At 39.2% G+C, this 19,082-nt stretch overlaps 1 protein-coding gene across 7 annotated transcripts in view; it reads left to right on the top strand.

Annotated features, from left to right (window-relative positions):
- PRKDC (protein kinase, DNA-activated, catalytic subunit) overlaps positions 1-19,082 on the top strand; it is a 243,636-nt gene that overhangs the window by 134,076 nt on the left and 90,478 nt on the right. For all 7 annotated transcript variants that reach the window (XM_032316858.1, XM_032316859.1, XM_032316857.1 and 4 more), the window contains one exon: positions 18,055-18,198. In XM_032316858.1, coding sequence (XP_032172749.1) covers positions 18,055-18,198 — 144 coding nt within the window. The remainder of the gene's footprint in view (positions 1-18,054; positions 18,199-19,082) is intronic.

The following is a 19,082-nucleotide window of genomic DNA, read 5'->3' as shown; positions in this document are numbered from 1 at the left end:
GTTGGCCTCCATCATCCATTTGTGGCCTTTGGCTTCTAAGACAAATCTGGACCTGATGTGACATCATTACAGTCAAGGACTGTCCCATAGTGAGCTTTGAGGCTCCTTTTATGAGGGCTGTTCTATGCTTAGCTAAAGCATCTATTTGCAATTGCACCTCAACAGAGGTGGCCTCTAGGATAAATATGACTAAGGGATGAAACCAATAAGAAGACCTTTGAGTGGTCCAACCTTAACAATATCCTGATTACAGAGGATCATTGTCAAGTAGGAGAAAACTTGTCAAGAGATAAGGGGAGTCCCCCATGAATCATCCAATCGACTCATAAAGAAAGTGGGGTCATCCATTATCTCCACAAGTCCATCGTTAATCCTATGGAGTGAGACAGGTTGGCTTTTAGGCAATTTCATTATTCCAGTTGTTTAATCATGTGCCGTAGGGTCTGCTAATATCCCCACAAAACAGTAAGATCGACTAAAGAAGCTATTGTGTAACTTCTCTGAAGTTTACCTCAAATTGTTTAGCTTAGGTAAACAACATTTAAAGACAATCAAATCTAGAATTTAACACCCATAAAGGTGTGTTACTAAAACATAATTTTTTTCTCTCTAAAATAACCCTCATTTACAGAGATAGCCAAATCAGGACTAATTCACTTGTGAAACAAGTCCAGTTTTAACAAACTCTGCCCATTATTTACATAAGCTCAGCAAGAACAGTGAGTGTGATCAATAGATCTTTTAGAATCTGCTTTGCTGGAACTTTGTATAAGGAATCTCTAGGTTGAACTTTTAGTAGCCTCTCCGGGCCAGAAGCCAAGCCCTGTACTTGCCATCAGTCATGCCTGCAATACCTTTGGGCGAATTCCTCTTCCCGAGACTGCACCTACCAAGGAGTGACATTCTTTACTCACCTGGTGAGGCTGCTGGGAACTCTGTAAGCAAGGTATCAGGCCAGCAGTCCCAAGGGGCTTTATGGCTCCAGGTTTCATAAAGTCAACCTTAGTTCCTTTAAACTGTCTGCTCATATCTGAGTCTTTTCAAATATGACATCCCAGTCAAAGCCTTGGTAAAATAACCAGTGTTTCCAATTACAAGGAAAACAGATTCTTATTGAACTTATGCAAATGACTGATTGCCGTGGAAGAAAGAATACTTACTAAGACCTTTTGGTTTCAGAGGGTTCAGATAGAGAGAAAAGCTTGAATGCTTTGAGCACTTTCACATCTCTGTAAGTTACAGATAACTTAAGAAAAAGTATCCCTAGTCTGGAAGAGCAAACATTAGAGAGAACCAGCAATGTTTAAAGTAAGACAAAACATTAAGAGACACAACACTATAATCTTTTAGGTCATTTAGTCCCATGTTACTAATTCTGGTGAATGCGGCTTTAGTCAGTTTTGGAAATTCTTACCCATTTCAGTTTTAGGATTTTCAAGTATATCAAATATCTGTATTTGTACTGAAAGTCCTTTATAGGAATATCCTTGAAGATAAAACTCATTTTACAAGAGAATTAAAACAATTATAAATGACAAAAACTCAGAATGGATATGGTTAGAGCTAAAGAGACACAGGAGTTTACAATTTAGCTGCAAGGAAATCAGGTTATTTCTGTGATACATAACATTTCCATAATTACAGTATCAAGCGATGATCTCTCAAAACGTTAAAACTTTAGGAAGTGCATAGAATCTCTAGAATAGTTATAGTATTTTCCCAAATGTAACCCAAGGTTTATCACTAGTTCAGTAGTACTTCATGAGCAACTTCACATACCAAGGAAAAGCCTGAGTTAAAGAGATTTACGATTTATATCTTGTCAACATTTGCTAAAATCTTAGAAAGTTTTAAAGCACATGCCTAAATATAATTAGGGATGTTAAACACCTGGTAAAACTGATCATAGAAACTGGTTTTTCTGGGCAGGCAAAGAGAAAACCATTTACATTTTCTCAACAGCAGATCAATTGATCTAAGAAAACATTGTCTTTTTGAACAGAGACAATTTCAGTCTTGTACCAATGTACCTTTAAAACCCATTCATTTCAATCTTAGTTCATTCTTGACCATAGCTAAAATTCCTTTTCTGAAGATTTCCCTTCACAGACCTTCTACAACTTTCCTTTGCATTCAGGTTTTGTCCCAAGCCATTTCCTTCCAAACAACCATCTCATTTAGGACAAAATTACCTTCCTTTACCTTCAACAAAATGTATTCCCATTCCTTCAATCTTTCTTACATATCTCCTACTTTCCTACATACAGAGTTTCCCTTTATTTCCATCAGTCTTAGTTACACTAAGCAGAACTTTGTATTCTTAGAAACACCTTAATCTCTAATGAAGACTAATTATTAACCAATTGTGAACTGTTACAACAGAATTCTTCAGGTGGCAATTTATGAATCAGTTAAATGGAAAACAAGTTTACCAACAGATTTAGATTCTCTTAGTTTCTTTGCAGTAAGAAGTCAAAAGCACAAACCTACATCCAGTAATTAACGACCTAGCATTTTATCCTGCTTGGTTAAGACCTAGATGTCCACGATTCAATTCCATTTGTCATCCAAGCAAAACTTTAAAACTATCAGGTTACCAAAGACTTTGAAAGCTACTTCAGCAATTACCCATTAAAACTTTGAGACAGACAATTAACCATCAGTTTAGTTATTTCTTTGCTAACAAATTTTAACAAGTAACACAAGCTTATCTGACCTTCAGTAAACTTCGAAGTTTCACATTTACTGCTGATAACTTTAAAGGCAGGTCTTATCTTAATTAAACCAACAAACTTAACTTAGTTCCAACTCTGATTTATGTTCCACCTGGACCCACTCCGCTTTGAATGTTTACCTGATACATGCGTGGGAAGATCTGGAGTGGGGAGTGTTAGGTCCAGGGGCTGCTCTTCTTGCTCCTTGACAGTGGAAAGAGAAGGAGCTGTGGTGCATGATCTAGAGGCTAGTCATGCAGGCTGCACGCACCTTGGTGCAGAAACAGAAGGGGAAAACAGGAAACAAAGTGCTGCCAGGAGGCAGAGAAAAGATTCCCGGTTTTAGAGCTCATAAGCCCCAACAGAGGAGCAGACACCATGCTTTCCCACCAGCAAGGGGGGAGGGGTTAGGCAGTCCAAGTCAGGCCAGAGAACACAGGGAAACTTCCCCGAAACAAAGAGAGTTTCGGCAGCTGCTTGGGAATATTCCTTATAGTCTCTGTCTCGAGTTAGACCCACCCCAGTTGGCTCCAGTTATAGCCATTAACACGGATGTGAGTGAGGGAGAAGCTCCCACATCTATTAGGAGAAACAGAGAGAAATAAAGCCAAAGTCCCCTTTGCTAGGGATGGCCCAGCAACCTGGGTTTAGGCGGTTTGCAGAAGACACTGACGAGAAACAGTAAAGACTGAAATCCATCATGGTCTATGCGACATTCCAACACATGTGGCCCTTACAGCCAGCTTCCCTAGGAAACGGTCCCCGGTTGCGTTTTAATTCAATCGGGTACTGGTTTCGGCCGGCTCCCAGTGGAGGTCTCGCGGCCAGAAGTGGCTAGACCAGGGATGTGGAGGGGATCACATTAGATCAATCAGGAGGAAACCTCACACGGGAGTCTTAAGATTGGCAGCCGTCCTGGTGACTTAGGTGGCTGTCCCGTGCCCAAGAGAGACAACTTTCTATAAGAACAGGAATAAAGAAAGGGTATCAAGTTTCTGGGTCCTATTGCCATTCCGGCCAGGGTACTAGCTTACAGCCAAAAGGCAGACGCTCTCCTCCCCGTAGAGTAGCCACGGGCTAGTGGATTACAGCCTGAGCAATTGACCTGCAAGTGTTCCAATAAGACCATACTCCTTGAAAAAGCCCTGAAATGAGAGTACAGGAAAAGGAGAGAAAGTACTCACCAATTTTGCACCGAAGCTCAGAGTCCAAATGTAAAGACTCACAAATCTCCTGGCTGGCTCGCCAAAAATGATGAAGTCCCAGAACCTAAGTCAGGTTCGGTGGGGTGAGGAGGTTCGGAGCCGACGACTAAAGAAAGAATTCTTAAGACGTCATTGGTGCAAAATGGTGGTTTATTAAAGCACGGGGACAGGGCCCGTGGGCAGGCAGAGATGCAGCCGCCCCGGGTTGTGAAGGTGGGCATGTTATATACCCCACGGTTGGGTAGGTGAGGACAAAGGGGTGTTCAGAAGGGCTATTGGGGCAAAGAATACTATCAGGATATTGAAGTCTTAGTTGTTATCGAGTAAAGACAATTGGAAGTCTGGTGGAATGTTCCATTCCTGCTATCAAGCATCCTTGTTAATAAGATTTAGGTTTAGAAGAAATTTAACTTTATTTACTTTTCCTTCTACCTCCGCCTCCTTCCATTTCTCATGGAGGGGAGGGTGACATTAGGGCTATTGATAAGGTAACTTCTTTGTTCTAAATCTCAAGGACATTTGCAAACCAAAGGAGACTCCTACCTTGCAGGACTGTGATCTCTGCAAGATAACCATTTGTTCTTCTTTTAGGGCAGTCAGGGGTGCCTGTGGAATGCTACACATATGGAGGGGAGCGGATGAAAGGGGGGGGATGCAAGGCGCCAGCTTTTGCTTTGTCTTCAGCCAGCCTCTTGCTCCCTCATCAATTTGAAGGGACACAGGCCACCCAATGTTGATAGCAGTGATGTCCAGAATATGCAAAATATAAAATATGGAGAGTGCCCACTTGCCAATGGATAGATGAATGGATAAAGGGGTGTGTGTGTGTGTGTGTGTGTGGGTGTGTGTGGGTGTGTATGTATGTGCAACTTAATACTACTCAGCTATCAAAGAAAATGAATTCTTGCTATTTGCAACAACACTGGTAGAACTACAGGGTATTAAACTAAGTGAAATAAGTCAGCGAGAGACAAATACCATATGATTTCACTTGTATGTGGAATTTAAGAAACAAAACAGATTAACATAAAGCAAGAGCAAGAAAAGTAAAATGAGAACAGAGAGGGAGGCAAACCATAGGAGACTCTTAACTGTAGGAAACACACAGAGGGTTGCTAGAGTGTAGGACGGTAGGGGGGTAGGGTAATTGGGTGATGGACATTAAGGAGGGCACTTGATGTGATGAGCATTGGGTGTTATATGCAACTGATGAATCACTAAATTCTACCCCTGAAACTAGTAACATAGTATATACTACCTAAATTGAGTTTAAATAAGATATTTTAAAACAGTTATTTGCAATTATGTGTATCTACTGAAAAGAAAATCCATAATAAAGAAACAGAGCATGACTTTTTTTTCTCTAATAAATAAGCCAACCATATTTATTTGTTCAACATCATTCTTCTATCATTTTTAAACTGAAAATTAAAATTTATTGAAATAGAAATGATCTTTATATAAATTACATGTATTTGTAAATTTCTTTTTTTAATCTTTTTTTAATTTAAATTCAATTAGCCAAGGTATACTACATCATTACTTTTTGATTTAATGTTCAGTGATTCATTAGTTGAATATAATAACACCCAGTGCTTATCATATCATGTGCCTTCTTTAATTCCCATCACCCAGTTACCGCATCCCCACACCTACCTTTCTTTCCACAAACCTCAGTTTGTTTCCCAGAGTCAGGAGTCTCTCATTGTTTGTCTCCCTCTCTGATATCTTCCCGTTAAGTTTTCCCTCTCTTCTACTATTGTCCTCTGCACTCTTCCTTTTGTTCCACATATGAGTGAAACAATATGATAATTGTGTTTCTCTGATTCACTTATTTCACTTAGCATAATCCCCTCTGGTTCCATCCATGTCAATGCAAATGGTGGGTATTCATCCTTTCTCATGGTTGAGTAATATTTCATTGTATATATGAACCACATCTTCTTTATCCATTCATCTGTTGAAGGACATCTCAGCTCTTTCCACAGTTTGTCTGTTGTGGACAATGATGCTATGAACATTGGGGTGCATATGCCCCTTCTTTTCATTACATTTGAATCTTTGGAGTAAATACCCAGTAATGCAATTGCTGGGGCATAAGGCAGCTCTATTTTTAAAATCTTGAGGAATCTTCATACTTTTTTTCCATAGTGGCTGTACCAGCTTGCATTCCCATGGACAATGTAACAGGGTTCCCCTTTCTCCACATCGTCACCAACATTTGTTGTCTCCTGTCTTGTTAATCTTAGCTATTCTGACTGGTATAAGGTGGCATCTAATTGTGATTTTGATTTGTATTTTCCTGATGCTGAGTGATGTGGAACATTTTTTCATGTGTCTGTTTATATGTGGCCATATGGCCATTTGTATGTCTTCTTTGGAGAAGTGTCTGTTTATGTCTTCTGCCCCTTTTTTTGACTGGGTTGTTTTTGGGGCATTGAGTTTGATAAGTTCTTTAAAGATCTCGGATACCAGCCCTTTAAGTGTAATGTCATTTGCGAATACCTTCTCCCATTCCATAGATTGCCTTTTAGTTTTGTTGATTGTTTCCTTTGCTGTGCAAAAGCTTTTTATCTTGTTGAAGTCCCCACAGTACATTTTTGCATTTGTTTCCCTTGATTTTAGAGATGTTTCTTGCTAAAAGTTGCTTTGTTCAAGGTCGGAGAACTTGCTGCCTGTGTTCTCCTTTAGAATTTTGATGGATTCCTGTTCCACATTTAGATCTTTCACCCATTTTGAGCTTATCTTTGTGTATAGTATAAGAAAATGGTCCAGTTTCATTCTTCTGCATTTGGCTGTCCAATTTTGTCAGTACCATTTATTCAAGAGACTGACCTTTTCCATTGAGTATTCTTTTCCGCTTTGTTGAAGACTAGTTGACAACAGTATTGAGGATCCATTTCTGGGCTCTGTGTTCTGTTCCATTGATCTGTGTGTGTTTTTATGCCAGTACCATGCTGTCTTAATGATCACAGTTTTATAATATAGCTCAAAGTCCAGAATTTTGATGCATCTAACTTTGGTTTTCAACATTTCCCTGGAGATTTGGGGTCCTTCTAGTTCCATATAAATTTTTGGATTGTTTGTTCTAGCTCTGTGAAAAATGCCAATGGTATTTTGATAGGGATTGCATTGAATGTGTAGATTGTTCTGGGCAGCAGATCTTTTAACAATGTTTATTCTTCCAATCCATGAGCATGGAATGTTTTTCCATCTCTTTGTGTCTTGCTCTGTTTCTTTCATAAGTGTTTTGTAGTCTTTAGAATATAGATCTTTCACCTCGTTTGTTAGTTTATTCCTTTGAGTATCTAATGGTTTTTGGTACAATTGTGATTAGGATCAATTCTTTAATTTCTCTTTCTTCATTCACATATGTTAATGTGTAGAAATGCCACTGATTGCTGTGCATTGATTTTTGTATCCTGCCATGTTGCTGAATTGCTGTACAGGTTCTGGCAGTTTGGGGGTATTAGGTTTGGGGTAGAGTCTGTTGGATTTTCCACATAAATTGTCATGTCACGGGCGAAGAGAGAGAGTCTTTCTTCTTTGCCAGTTTGAATGCCTTTTATTTCTTTTTGTTGTCTGACTGCTGAGGCTAGGACTTCCAGTATTATGTTGAAAGATAGTAGTGAGAGTGGGCATCCCTGCCACGTTCCTAACCTTAAGGGAAAAGTTCTCAGTTTTTCCCCATTGAGAATGATTTTCGCTGTGGGCTTTTCACAGATGGCTTTTATGATATGGAGGTATGTTCCCTCTATCTGTATACTTTGAACAGTTTTAATCAGGAAAGAATGCTCTATTTTGTTGAATGCTTTCTCTGTATCAATTGAGAGGATTATATGGTCCTTGTCTTTTTTTTATTAATGTGCTCTATCATGTTGATTGATTTGCAAATGTTGAACCACCCTTACATCCCCAGAATAAATCCCAGCTGGTTGTGATGAATAATCCTTTTAAGGTACTATTGGATCCTACTGGCTAGGATCTCGGTGAGTATTTTGGCATCCATGTTCATCAGGGATATTGGTCTGTAATTCTTCTTTTTGATGGGGTCTTTGTCTGGTTTTGGGATCAGGGTAATGCTGGCTTCAAAGAATGAGTTTGGAAGTTTTCCTTCCATTTCGTTTTTTGAAACGGCTTCAGAAGAATACATATTAGGTGGTCTTTAAATGTTAGAGAAAATTCCCCTGGGAAGCCATCTGGCACTGGACTTTTGTTTGTTGGGAGGTTTTTGATTACTGCTTCAATTTCCTTTCTGTTCAGTGTGGTCTGTTCATTGTCTGTTTCTTCCTGTTTCGGTCTTAGTAGTTTTTAAGTTTCTGGGAATGCATCCATTTCTTCCAGATTGCTGAATTGGTTTGCATATAGTTGCTGGTAGTAATTTCTAACGGTTGTCTGTGTTTCCTTGGTATTAGTCAGTCTCTCCCCTTTGACTCATGATTTTACTAATTGGGGTCCCTATTCCGTCTTTTGGGTAAAGTCTGGCCAGAGGTGTACCGATCTTATTAATTCATTCAGAGAACCAGCTTCTTGTTTTGTTGATCTGTTCTGCTTTTTTTTGGATTTCTGTTTCATTGATTTTTTTTGCTCTAATATTTATTATTTCTCTTGCCCTGCTTGGTGTAGGCTTTAGTTGCTGTTCTTTCTCCAGGTCTTTAAATGTAGGGTTAGCTTGTGTTTTGGGGATTCCTATAATTTTTGAGAATGGCTTGGATGGCTATGTACTTCTGTCTTAGGACCACCTTTGCTGTATCCCATAGGTTTTCAAACCAATGTGTTTTCATTATCATTAGTTTCAATTAATTATCTGAGTACCTCTTTAATTTCCTGGGTGACCCATTCATTCTTTTAGCAGGATGCTCTTTAACTTTCAAGTGTTTGTGTTCCTTCTAAATTTCTTCTTGTGATTGAGGTCCAGTTTCAAAACATTATGCATGGAATAATCTCAGTTTTTTGGTATCAGCTGGGATCTGATTTGTGACCCAGCATGTGATCTATTCTGGAGGAAGTTCTTTGTGTACTTGAGAAGAATTAGTATTCTGTCGTTTTAGGATGGAATGTTCTGTATCTATCTGTGAAGTCCATCTGGTCCAGGGTGTCATTCAAAGCTCTCGTTTCTTTTTTGATCATCTGCTTAGATAATCTGTCCACTGCTGTGAGTGGAGTATCAAAGTCCCCTACTAGTAATGTATTATTATCAATGTGTGTGTTTACTTTGGTTATTAATTGGTTTATATAATTGTCTGCTTACACATTGGGGATTTAGATATTTGCAATTGTTAGATCTTCTTGTTGGATAGGTCCTTTAAATATGAAACAATGTCCCTCCAAATCTCATACTGCATTCTTTGGTTTAAAATCTAATTTGCTTGATATGAGGAGTGCTACCCCAGCTCTCCTTTGAGGTACATTAGCATGGTAAACAGTTCTCCATCTCTTCACTTTTAATCTGAAGGTATCTTTAGGTTCAAAATGAGTCTCTTGTAGAAAGCATGTGGCTGGCCCTGCTTTTTTATTCAATCTGATACTCTGTGTCTTTTTACTGGAGAATTTAGCCCATGTACATTTAGAGTAATTGTTGAAAAATATGAATTTAGTGACATTGTATTGCCTATAAATCCCCTGTTTCTGTAGATTGTCTCTATTACTTTCTGGTCTATGTTACTCTTGGGTGCTCTCTTTGCTTACAGAATCCAGGACTGACTTGGGGTCAGTTCTTAGTTTCTGTTTGTCCTGGAAACTCCCTATCTCTCTTTCAGTTGTGAATGGTAGCTTTGCTGGATAAAGTATTCTTGGCTGCATGTTCTTCTCATTAGTACCCTGAAAATATCTTGCCAGCCCTTTCTGACTTGCCAGGTTTCTGTGGATAGGTCTGATGTTATTCTCATGTTCCTCTCTCCATATATAAAAAATCTCTGCCTCCTGCTGCTTTCAGGAATGCTTCTTTTTTTCTGATTTGCAAGCTTTGCTATTGTATTTTGGGGGTATTGATCTATTTTTATTGATTTTGGAAGGGGTCCTTTCTGCCTCTTGCATGTGAATGTTTGTTTCCTTCCCCAGTTTAGGGAAGTTCTCAGGCATGATTTACTCAAATATACCTTCAAGCCTCTTCTCATTCTCCATTTCCCCTCCCACCTTGGATCCCAGTGATCTGATACTGGTTCTTTTCAGTGTATCAGTAAATTCTTTAAGTCTCTCTTCATGTGTAATGAGTTATTTTCCTCTCTTTTCTTTAATTTCCTTTCAGCCTGTCTTCTATATCACTTATTCTCACTTCTGCCTCATTGACCCAAGCTGTTAAGAGTATCCAGTTTCGACTACATCTCATTCATAGCATTTTTAAGTTCAGCCTGATTGATCTCATTTCCACCCTTAGAGATTCTATATTGTCACTTATACTTCTTTCAAGCCTAGCTGTTAATTTTATAACTGCTATCCTGAATTCTGTCTCTGACATCTTACTTATATCCATATTGATTAGCTCTGTTGCAGTGAATACTGCCTCTTATTCTTTTTTTGGTGAGTTCTTCCTTCTGATCATTTGCCCATAGAATCATGGGTGGGCAAATCAAAAGAATCCAAAATATCAACCACAACCCAAGCCAGATGCACCCTGGAGCTCGATATACAATTATCCCCTGGCATTGGAATTTTACAGTCTGTGGGATCTGTAGGATTGTTGTCTACCTGTTCTTCTAGTCCGTCTTCTGGGGGAGAGTCCTGATACCCTGTTTCTCAGTTATCCCTGCCTCGGCAGAGTTGTCCTTCTCCCTGTCAGGGGGATGGGGTCAGTGCAACTGGTTTTCTGTGTGGCTTTTTTCCCCTGGAGGCTTTCCACATCTCTTCAGAGGATCAGAGCAAAAATGGCTATGCCCAAACCTCTGGCACAGAGCAGAAAGACTGCAGTCTTGTCTTCCTTTATAAACCTTCTGGAACAAACAGTCTCCACTTCTGTATGCGCCCAAAACTGTAGCCTCGCATGGTGCACACCCACTGCAGTTCTCTCAGAGGTATTTCCAGGGGCCCAGGAGTGCTGCTTCTCTTTGTGACTCTAAAACTGCAAGCAGCCAGGGGTTTGCACATGCACTTGAAGCTTCTGGATCATGTCTTGGTGCTGCCCTAATATCCTGTCTGGGCCGCTACTGTCCTGTGAGCTTTTGTCCAGTTATAGGCACAGGCTCCAGTCCTTTTCAGGCTGCTCAGGACAAGAGCAATTACCAACTGGCCCAGCTCACAGTTTATGGCAACCTAAACTGAGAGTCCCCTACTGGGTTCGCTGACCATAACCTGCTTCCTTGCTCCACTGCTTGGGCACTCTACCAGTTCAGATCCCTGCTTTCACTCTGTGACTCCTCAGATCCTGAGGCAACAATGCCTCACCTAGAATTCTGCCTTTTCATTTCCGGAGCCCCTTTTAGAGAGGGATGTCATTGCCGAGAGCAGATTTCTGAGGGTTCCGATTTTGCACTCTGGTGTTCTATCACTTTCTAGGAACCAACTTATGGAGCCTCCCTCCCCTTTCTGTTTTTTTTCTAATCTCTTCCCACAGATTGATGACTCTGCACTTCCTACCTTGCAAAAAGCATTTACTTTTCTGCTTGTGAAGATCCAGATATATATTCTTATATCTCAGGCAGATTTTGTGGGTGTTCAAAATGGTTTGATAGATATCTAGCTAAATTCAGGGGACCAGCACTCCTTTGCCATCTTGCCTCCTTCGTATGTTAGCAAGTTTCTTAATGGCTTTCATTCAAATTGGTTTTAGTAGCCCCCCCCCAAAAAAAAAGTTGAAAATATTCCTGATAATGGTATTTAAAAAATAGTTAACTCTTTTAGATAGGTGCTAAGTTTATTACTTAGTTTATGTATAGCAGCACATCAGAAGAGAGTCTCTTCCACCAGTGACCATTAAGGTAGATTTTTCAGAGAGCCCTTGAGTGATGTGTAAAATGCAGTTGGAATTTATATTCTGTGTAGAAGGAACACTGTGGGTAGAGACGGCCTCTGAGAGAGCCGGCCATGTCTGTACTGATTGCACAGACCATGGGTACATGGCCTAGAGAAGGGTCAGTGGCATGGCCGCATATCCTAGGGCAGGTGAGCTAGGCCACATCATCAGGATCCATATAGAGCGTGTGGCTCATTTTTTGAGCAGTAGGGAGCCACTGATGGGTGCTAGGTGGAATGACATGATCCAGTTTGGGATATGGGACTGCAGCAGGGCCTGTGTTCCTCAGGGTCACACTTGATTTCTAGCTCCTAGGGCTGCTGTACCAAGAGTACCACAAACTGGGCAGCTCAAATAACTGAAAGTTACTGTCTCGTGATTCTGCAAGCCAGAAGTTTGATTTCAAGATATTGGTGGGGATAATTCCTTTTGAGGACTCTGAGAGAGAATCTGTTCCAGGCCTCTCTCCCAGGTTACGGTTGCCACAGGCATTTTTCAGCACATGGGTAGTATTTTTCTTTTTTTTTTTTTTTTTTAAGATTTTATTTATTTATTCAACATTGAGAGGGGGAACACAAACAGGGGCAGAGGGAGAGGAAGAAGCAGGCTCCCCGCTGAGCAGGGAGCCCGATGTGGGACTCAATCTTATTTTATTTGTCTTTCCATCTTATTTTATTTGCCTTTCCTTTACTCTATGTTCTTCTGTTTTGTTTCTTAAATTTCACATGTAAGTGAGATCATATGGTATTTGTCTCTCTCTGAATGACATGTTTGCTTAGGATAATATCCTCTAGTTCCATAGTTCCATTTATGTCATTGCAAATGCAAGATTTCATTATTTTCGATGGTTGAATAATATTCCATTGTATGTATATATACACACACCCCACATTTTCTTCACGCATTTATATAGAGAGTCCATTGTCTTATGGAAAGAAAGATTAGAACTTGTGTTAACATTTATTATTAAAATTAAAATTTTATTTTCCTTATTAATTTTTTTAAAGTTTTTATTTAACTTCCATTAGATTAAATACAGTGTATTGGGAGTTTCAGGTACAGAATTTAGTGGTTCAGTGCTTATATAGAACATCCAGTGCTCATCACAAGTATACTCCTTAATTCCCATCAGCTATTTAACCCGTCCCTCTGCCCACCACCCCTCTGGTAACCATCAGTTTGCTCTCTGTGGTTAAGGATGTGTTTCTTGGTTTTCCTCCCTTTTTTCCCCCTACTATATTCATTTGTTTTATGTCTTAAATCCACGTATATGATTTCATTTCTATATGGATAAATCATATGATGTTTGTCTTTCTCTGACTGTCTTAGCATAATACTCTCAAGCTCTATCCATGCCATTGCAAATGGCAAGTTCTCATTCTTTTCTATATCTAAGTAATATTGCCTTGTGTGTATGTATTTATACATACACATATACTCGTACATATATGTATGTACACACACACACACACACACACCACAACTTCTTTATCCATTCATCAGTTGATGGGCACGTGGGATGTTTCCATAATTTGACTGTTGTTGATAATGCTGCTATAAACATTGGGATGCAGGTATCCCTTCAAATCTGTATTTTTGTATCCTTTGGGTAAATACCTAGTAGTGCAATTGCTGGATTGTAAGGTCATTTTATTTTCTACTTTTTGAGGAACCTCCATACTGTTCTCCAAGGTGGCTGCACCAGTTTGCATTCCCACCAACACTGTCAGAGGGTTGTTTCCCCTTTCTCTGGATCCTTGCCAACATCTGTTGTTTCCTAAGTTGTTAATTTTAACATTTCTGACAGGTATGAGTTGGTATCTCATTGTGGTTTTGATTTGTATATCCCAGATGATGAGTGATGTTGAGCATCTTTTCTTGTGTCTGTTCACCATCTGGATGTCCTCTTTGGAAAAGTGTCTATTCGTGTCTTCTGCACATTGTTTTTAAAGATTTTATTTATTTATTTGACGGAGATCACAAGTAGGCAAAGAGGCAGGCAGGGGTGGGGGCAAAGCAGGCTCCCCGCTGAGCAGAGAGCCCGATGCGAGGCTGAATCCCAGGACCCTGGGATCATGACCTGAACTGAAGGCAGAGGCTTTAACCCACTGAGCCACCCAGGTGCCCCACTTCAGCACATTTTCAATTGGATTATTTCGGGGGTGTTTTTATAAGTTCTTTTTATATTTTGGATACCAGCTCTTTATTAGATGTGCCATTTGCAAATATCTTCTCCCATCCCATAGGTTGCCTTTTAGTTTCTGGATTGTTTGCCACTATGCAGAAGCTTCTTACCTTGACAGAGCCCCAGTAGTTCATTTTTGCTTTTACTTCCCTGCCTCAGGAGACATTCCTAGTAAGAACTTGCTTTGGCCAATGTAATGGATATTAATTGTCTGTGTTCTCCTCTAGGATTTTAGGTTTCCTGTCTCATTTAGGTCTTCCATCCATTTCAAATTTATTTATTTATTTATTTATTCATTTATTTATTTATTTATTTTAAAGATTTTATTTATTTATTTGTCAGAAAGAGAGAGAGAGAAAGCACACAAGCAGGCAGAGAGGCAGGCAGAGGCGGAGAGAGAGGCAGGCTCCCCGCTGAGCAAGGAGCCCGATGCGGGACTCGATTCCAGGTCCCCAGGACCATGACCCAAGCCGAAGGCAGCGGCCCAACCCATTGAGCCACACAGGCGTCCCTCAAATTTATTTTTGTGTATGGTGTAAGAATGTCTGATTTTCCCAACATCATCTGTTGAACAGACGTTCTTTCTCCCACTGAATATTATTGCCTGCTTTGTCAAAGATTAGTTGACTAAGGGCTTGATAGTCCCTTTCTGGGTTTTCTATTCTGTTCCATTGATTTATGTGTCTGTTTTTATGCCTGTACCTAACTATCTTGATGACTGCAGCTTTGTCATGTAGATTGAACTCTGGAATTATATTGCCTCCAGCTTTGCTTTTCTTTTTCAACATTCCTTTGACTATTTGGGATCAATTCCATAGAAATTTTAGGATTGTTTATTGTAGTTCTGTGAATATTGCTGGTGGTATTTGGATAGGGATTGCATTGAATGTATAGATTTCTCTGGGTAGAATTGAAATTTTAAAAATATTTGTTCTTCGTATCTGTGAGCATGGAATGTTTTTCCATTTCTTTGTGTCATCTTCAATTTCTTTTGTAAGTGTTTTGTAGTTTTCAGAATAGAGATCCTTGGGATGCCTGGGTGGCTCAGTCAGTTAAGCAGCTGCCTTCAGCTGAGGTCATGATCCCAGTATCCTGGGATTGAGTCCCACATCGGGCTCCTTGCTTGGCAGGGGAGCCTGCTTCTCCCTCTGCCTCTGCCTGCCTGCGCACGCGCTCTCTCTCTCTCTGACAAATAAAAATAAAACCCTTTAAAAAATTGTGTTAAAAAAAAAAACAGAACAGAAATCCTTTACCTTTTTGGTTAGGGTTATTTCTAGATATCTTAAGGTTTTTGACACAATTGTAAATGGATCAATTCCTTGATTTCTCTCTCTGCTGCTTCATTATTGGTGTATAGAAATGCAACAGATTTCTGTATGTTGATTTTGTGTTCTATGGCTTTGTTGAATTTGTGTATCAGTTATAGCAAATTTTTGGTGGAGTCTTTCAGGTTTTCTATAAAGTATTGTGTAATCTGCAAATAATGAAAGTTTGACTTCTTCCTTGCTAGTGTGGATCACTTTTATTCATTTTTGTTATCTGATTGCTGTGGCTAGGACTAACAGTAGAGTATTAAATAACAGTGGTAAGAGTGGACATCCCTGTCTTGTTCCCAACCATAGATGAAAAGTTCTGTTTTCCCCACTGAGGATGATATTAGTTGTGGGTTTTTCATAGATTTCCTTTATGATGTTGAGGTATGTATCTTCTAAACCTACTTTGTTAAGGGTTTTTATCATGAAGGGATGTTGTACTTTACAAATGCTTTTTCTGCACCTATTGAAAGGATTTTCTTTTATTATTGTGGTATGTCACATTGATTGACTTGAGAATATTGAACCACCCTGCAGTCCAGAAATATATCCCACTTGATCATGGTGAATGATTCTTATAAAGTGCTATTGAATTCATCTTTCTGGTATTTGACTGAGAATTTTAACATCCATGTTCATTAGGTATTTGGCCTGTAGTGCTCTTTTATTATTTTTTTTTTTTAAGATTTTTATTTATTTATTTGTCAGAGAGAGAGCGAGTGAGAGCGAGCACAGGCAGACAGAGTGGAAGGCAGAGTCAGAGGGAGAAGCAGGCTCCCTGCGGAGCAAGGAGCCCGATGCGGGACTCGATCCCAGGACGCTGGGATCATGACCTGAGCCGAAGGCAGCTGCTTAACCAACTGAGCCACCCAGGCGTCCCTGTAGTGCTCTTTTTAAAGGGTCTTTGGTTTTGGTTAAAATTTCAACTTTAATTTATTGGTTATACAGATCTTCCTTAACTTATGATGAGGTTATATCCCAATAAACCCATCATAAGTTGAAACTATTGTAATTTGAAAATGCATGTAGTACACTTAATCTGCCAAACATCATAGCTTAACTTCACCTACCTTAAAAGTGCTTAGAGCACTTATGTCAGCCTATAGTTGGGCAAAATCATACACAAAGCCTATTTTATAATGAAGTGCTGAATATCTCAGGTAATTTAATGAATGCTGTACTGAAAGTGAAAACCAGAACAGATGTATGAGTGTAGTTTAGTTTTAAGTATGTCATTTGTTCACCCTTGTGGTAGCATAGCTGACTGGGAGCTGCGGGTGCTGCTTGCCCCTGTGCAGCTTCTTGGAAGTATCATCCCATACATTACAAGCTCAGGAAAAGATTCAAATTCAAAATACAGTTTCTACTGAAAGCTTGCTTTCACAGCATCATAAAGTCCAAAAATCCTAAGGTGAACCATCATAACCCAGGAACTGTCTGCAATTTAATAATAAAGTTTGTATTTGTAAATTATAAATAACACATAGATGTACATGAAGAGCATTCGGACCTTTTTTGTTTATGGGGTTCTTAAACAAAAAAAGATTTGAGAGCACACAGATTTAAGTTGTGAGAGAATCCCTGAGGAAGCATATTTAGTAAAAAAACAAAGCCCCAAAGATTAAGAAGATAGGTAGCTTGAATTATGGTTTAGTCCATTCTTTTGCATCAAAGTAACTTTCTCTTGAAATTTCTAAAATAAACTAAATGGAATTTAGTGTATAGATACATTTTATTTAGATTTCAAAGATCTTTTGCAAATGAAGTCTGTAACACAGTGACTTCTATAAGAAGAAATGAAAAAAAAATTAGCTACATGCACCTAATTTTTGTGTTCTTATTTTCCATATATCCTATGCGTTTGCATAAAATAACAGTAGAATTCTCTGGAGCTGCATATTATTCAGATGGAACAAGATAGATATAGAATACTTTCATTTTGATTTCTAAGAGGGTAGGGATATCACGTTTTCAACAAAGAAAAGATCGGTAATCCATTTCCCTCTAATTGTGGTTTCAGGGTCCCAGGAGAAGAGAATTCAACAGAGAATCTGATCTGATTGAGCAGATTCTGCTGGAATTTCATCTGTTTCAGATTTAGGTCAAGTCATAATAAATTTAGCTGTTGGAGGATATATTCTTTTTTATTTTAAGATTTTTATTTATTTTAGGCAGAGATACAGAGATGGAGCATGAGCGGGGGCTGGGGGGAGGGGAGAGGGAGAAAGAGAATCTTAAGCATACTCCATGCTGAGCACAGAGCCCGACATAGGGCTCTAACCCAGGACCCTGAGATCATGACCTGAACTGAAATTAAGAGTCCTATGCTTGGGGCACCTTGGTGGCTCAGTGGATTAAGCCTCTGCCTTCAGCTCAGGTCATGATCTCAGGATCCTGAGATCAAGCCCCACATCAGGCTCTCTGCTCAGCAGGGAGCCTGCTTCCCCCCATCTCTCTGCCTGCCTCTCTGCCTGCTTGTGGTCTATCTCTCTGTCAAATAAATAAATAAAATCTTAAAAAAAAAAAAAGAGTCCTAAGCTTAACTAAGCCATCTAGGTACCCCTGGAAGATAGATTCTTAAATTAATATTTTGGTTATTCAAAACAATTTTTTGATATTTTTGATATCAAATTTTGATATTGATATCAGATATCAAATATTGATATTTGACTTTTAAATTCTCTTATAGGTCTTTCGCCCTTATGCAAAGTACTGGCTAAGTCCCTTGCTGCAGCTGGTGGTTTCTGAAAATAATGGAGGCAGAGGAATTCACTATATGGTGGTTGAGATCGTGGTTACTGTTCTTTCGTGGACAGGATTAGCTACTCCTGTGGTAAGAATGGCTATATCTTTTATGTAGTACTATCAGTCTCTTGTCGATATCATAAATGGAATATGTGACAAATAATATAAACTTCTCTTAATGATAAAAGTTATTTTTAGCATTAATTGTCATATTGTTGTGATGCTGCTCTACTAAATAGCTTCATTGTGCTTTAGTTCTGTTTTCTTTTGTGTCTACTTTTAATAATTCCTCTGACTTTGCTTTTATTTTTAAGCTATCAAATGTTTGTTTTGTTTGTTGCTTTTCTCAGAGCTTGGAAACTAGATAACTGATTTATTAAAAAATAAGTGTGAAATAAATATCAATAAGCCCTGAATATGGGGTCCTGAAAAATTCTGCTAAAACTAACATCCCTGGATTTTTTGGCATTTGTTTTGCCACCTTACTTTCTTCCCTAGTATTATCTCTGGCCCAGTAATGGTTGAGATTGCCCCAAAAAAATGGGTACCGGGTGAATGATGCTGTGTCATACTGAAGCACTCTTGTGACTTCCCCCAGTACAGATTCTTGTGTGTTAGAGCTTTGCCCATCACTTAAAAACTTTAGTACAAAAGGTTTCATGTAGTAGTATCCTGGGAACATTCCTTAGTAAACATAATATATGGATATAGAGTTTTTTACATGTGTCTATATCTGATTGTGCCTGTCTTAGTTCACAGTAAACCAAATTTAGATTTCTTAGCTTTATGTTTTGGGGGCTTGTTTTTTTTTTTTTAAGATTTTATTTATTTATTTGACAGAGAGAGAGATCACAAGTAGGCAGAGAGGCAGGCAGTGAGAGAGGGGGAAGCAGGCTCCCTGCTGAGCAGAGAGCCCGCCGATGTGGGGCTCGATCACAGGACCCTGGGATCATGACCTGAGCTGAAGGCAGA

This window comes from Mustela erminea, chromosome 16 (assembly GCF_009829155.1).
Source record: "Mustela erminea isolate mMusErm1 chromosome 16, mMusErm1.Pri, whole genome shotgun sequence".
Lineage (NCBI taxonomy): Eukaryota > Metazoa > Chordata > Mammalia > Carnivora > Mustelidae > Mustela > Mustela erminea.
This window is presented reverse-complemented; position numbering and strand designations above follow the sequence as displayed.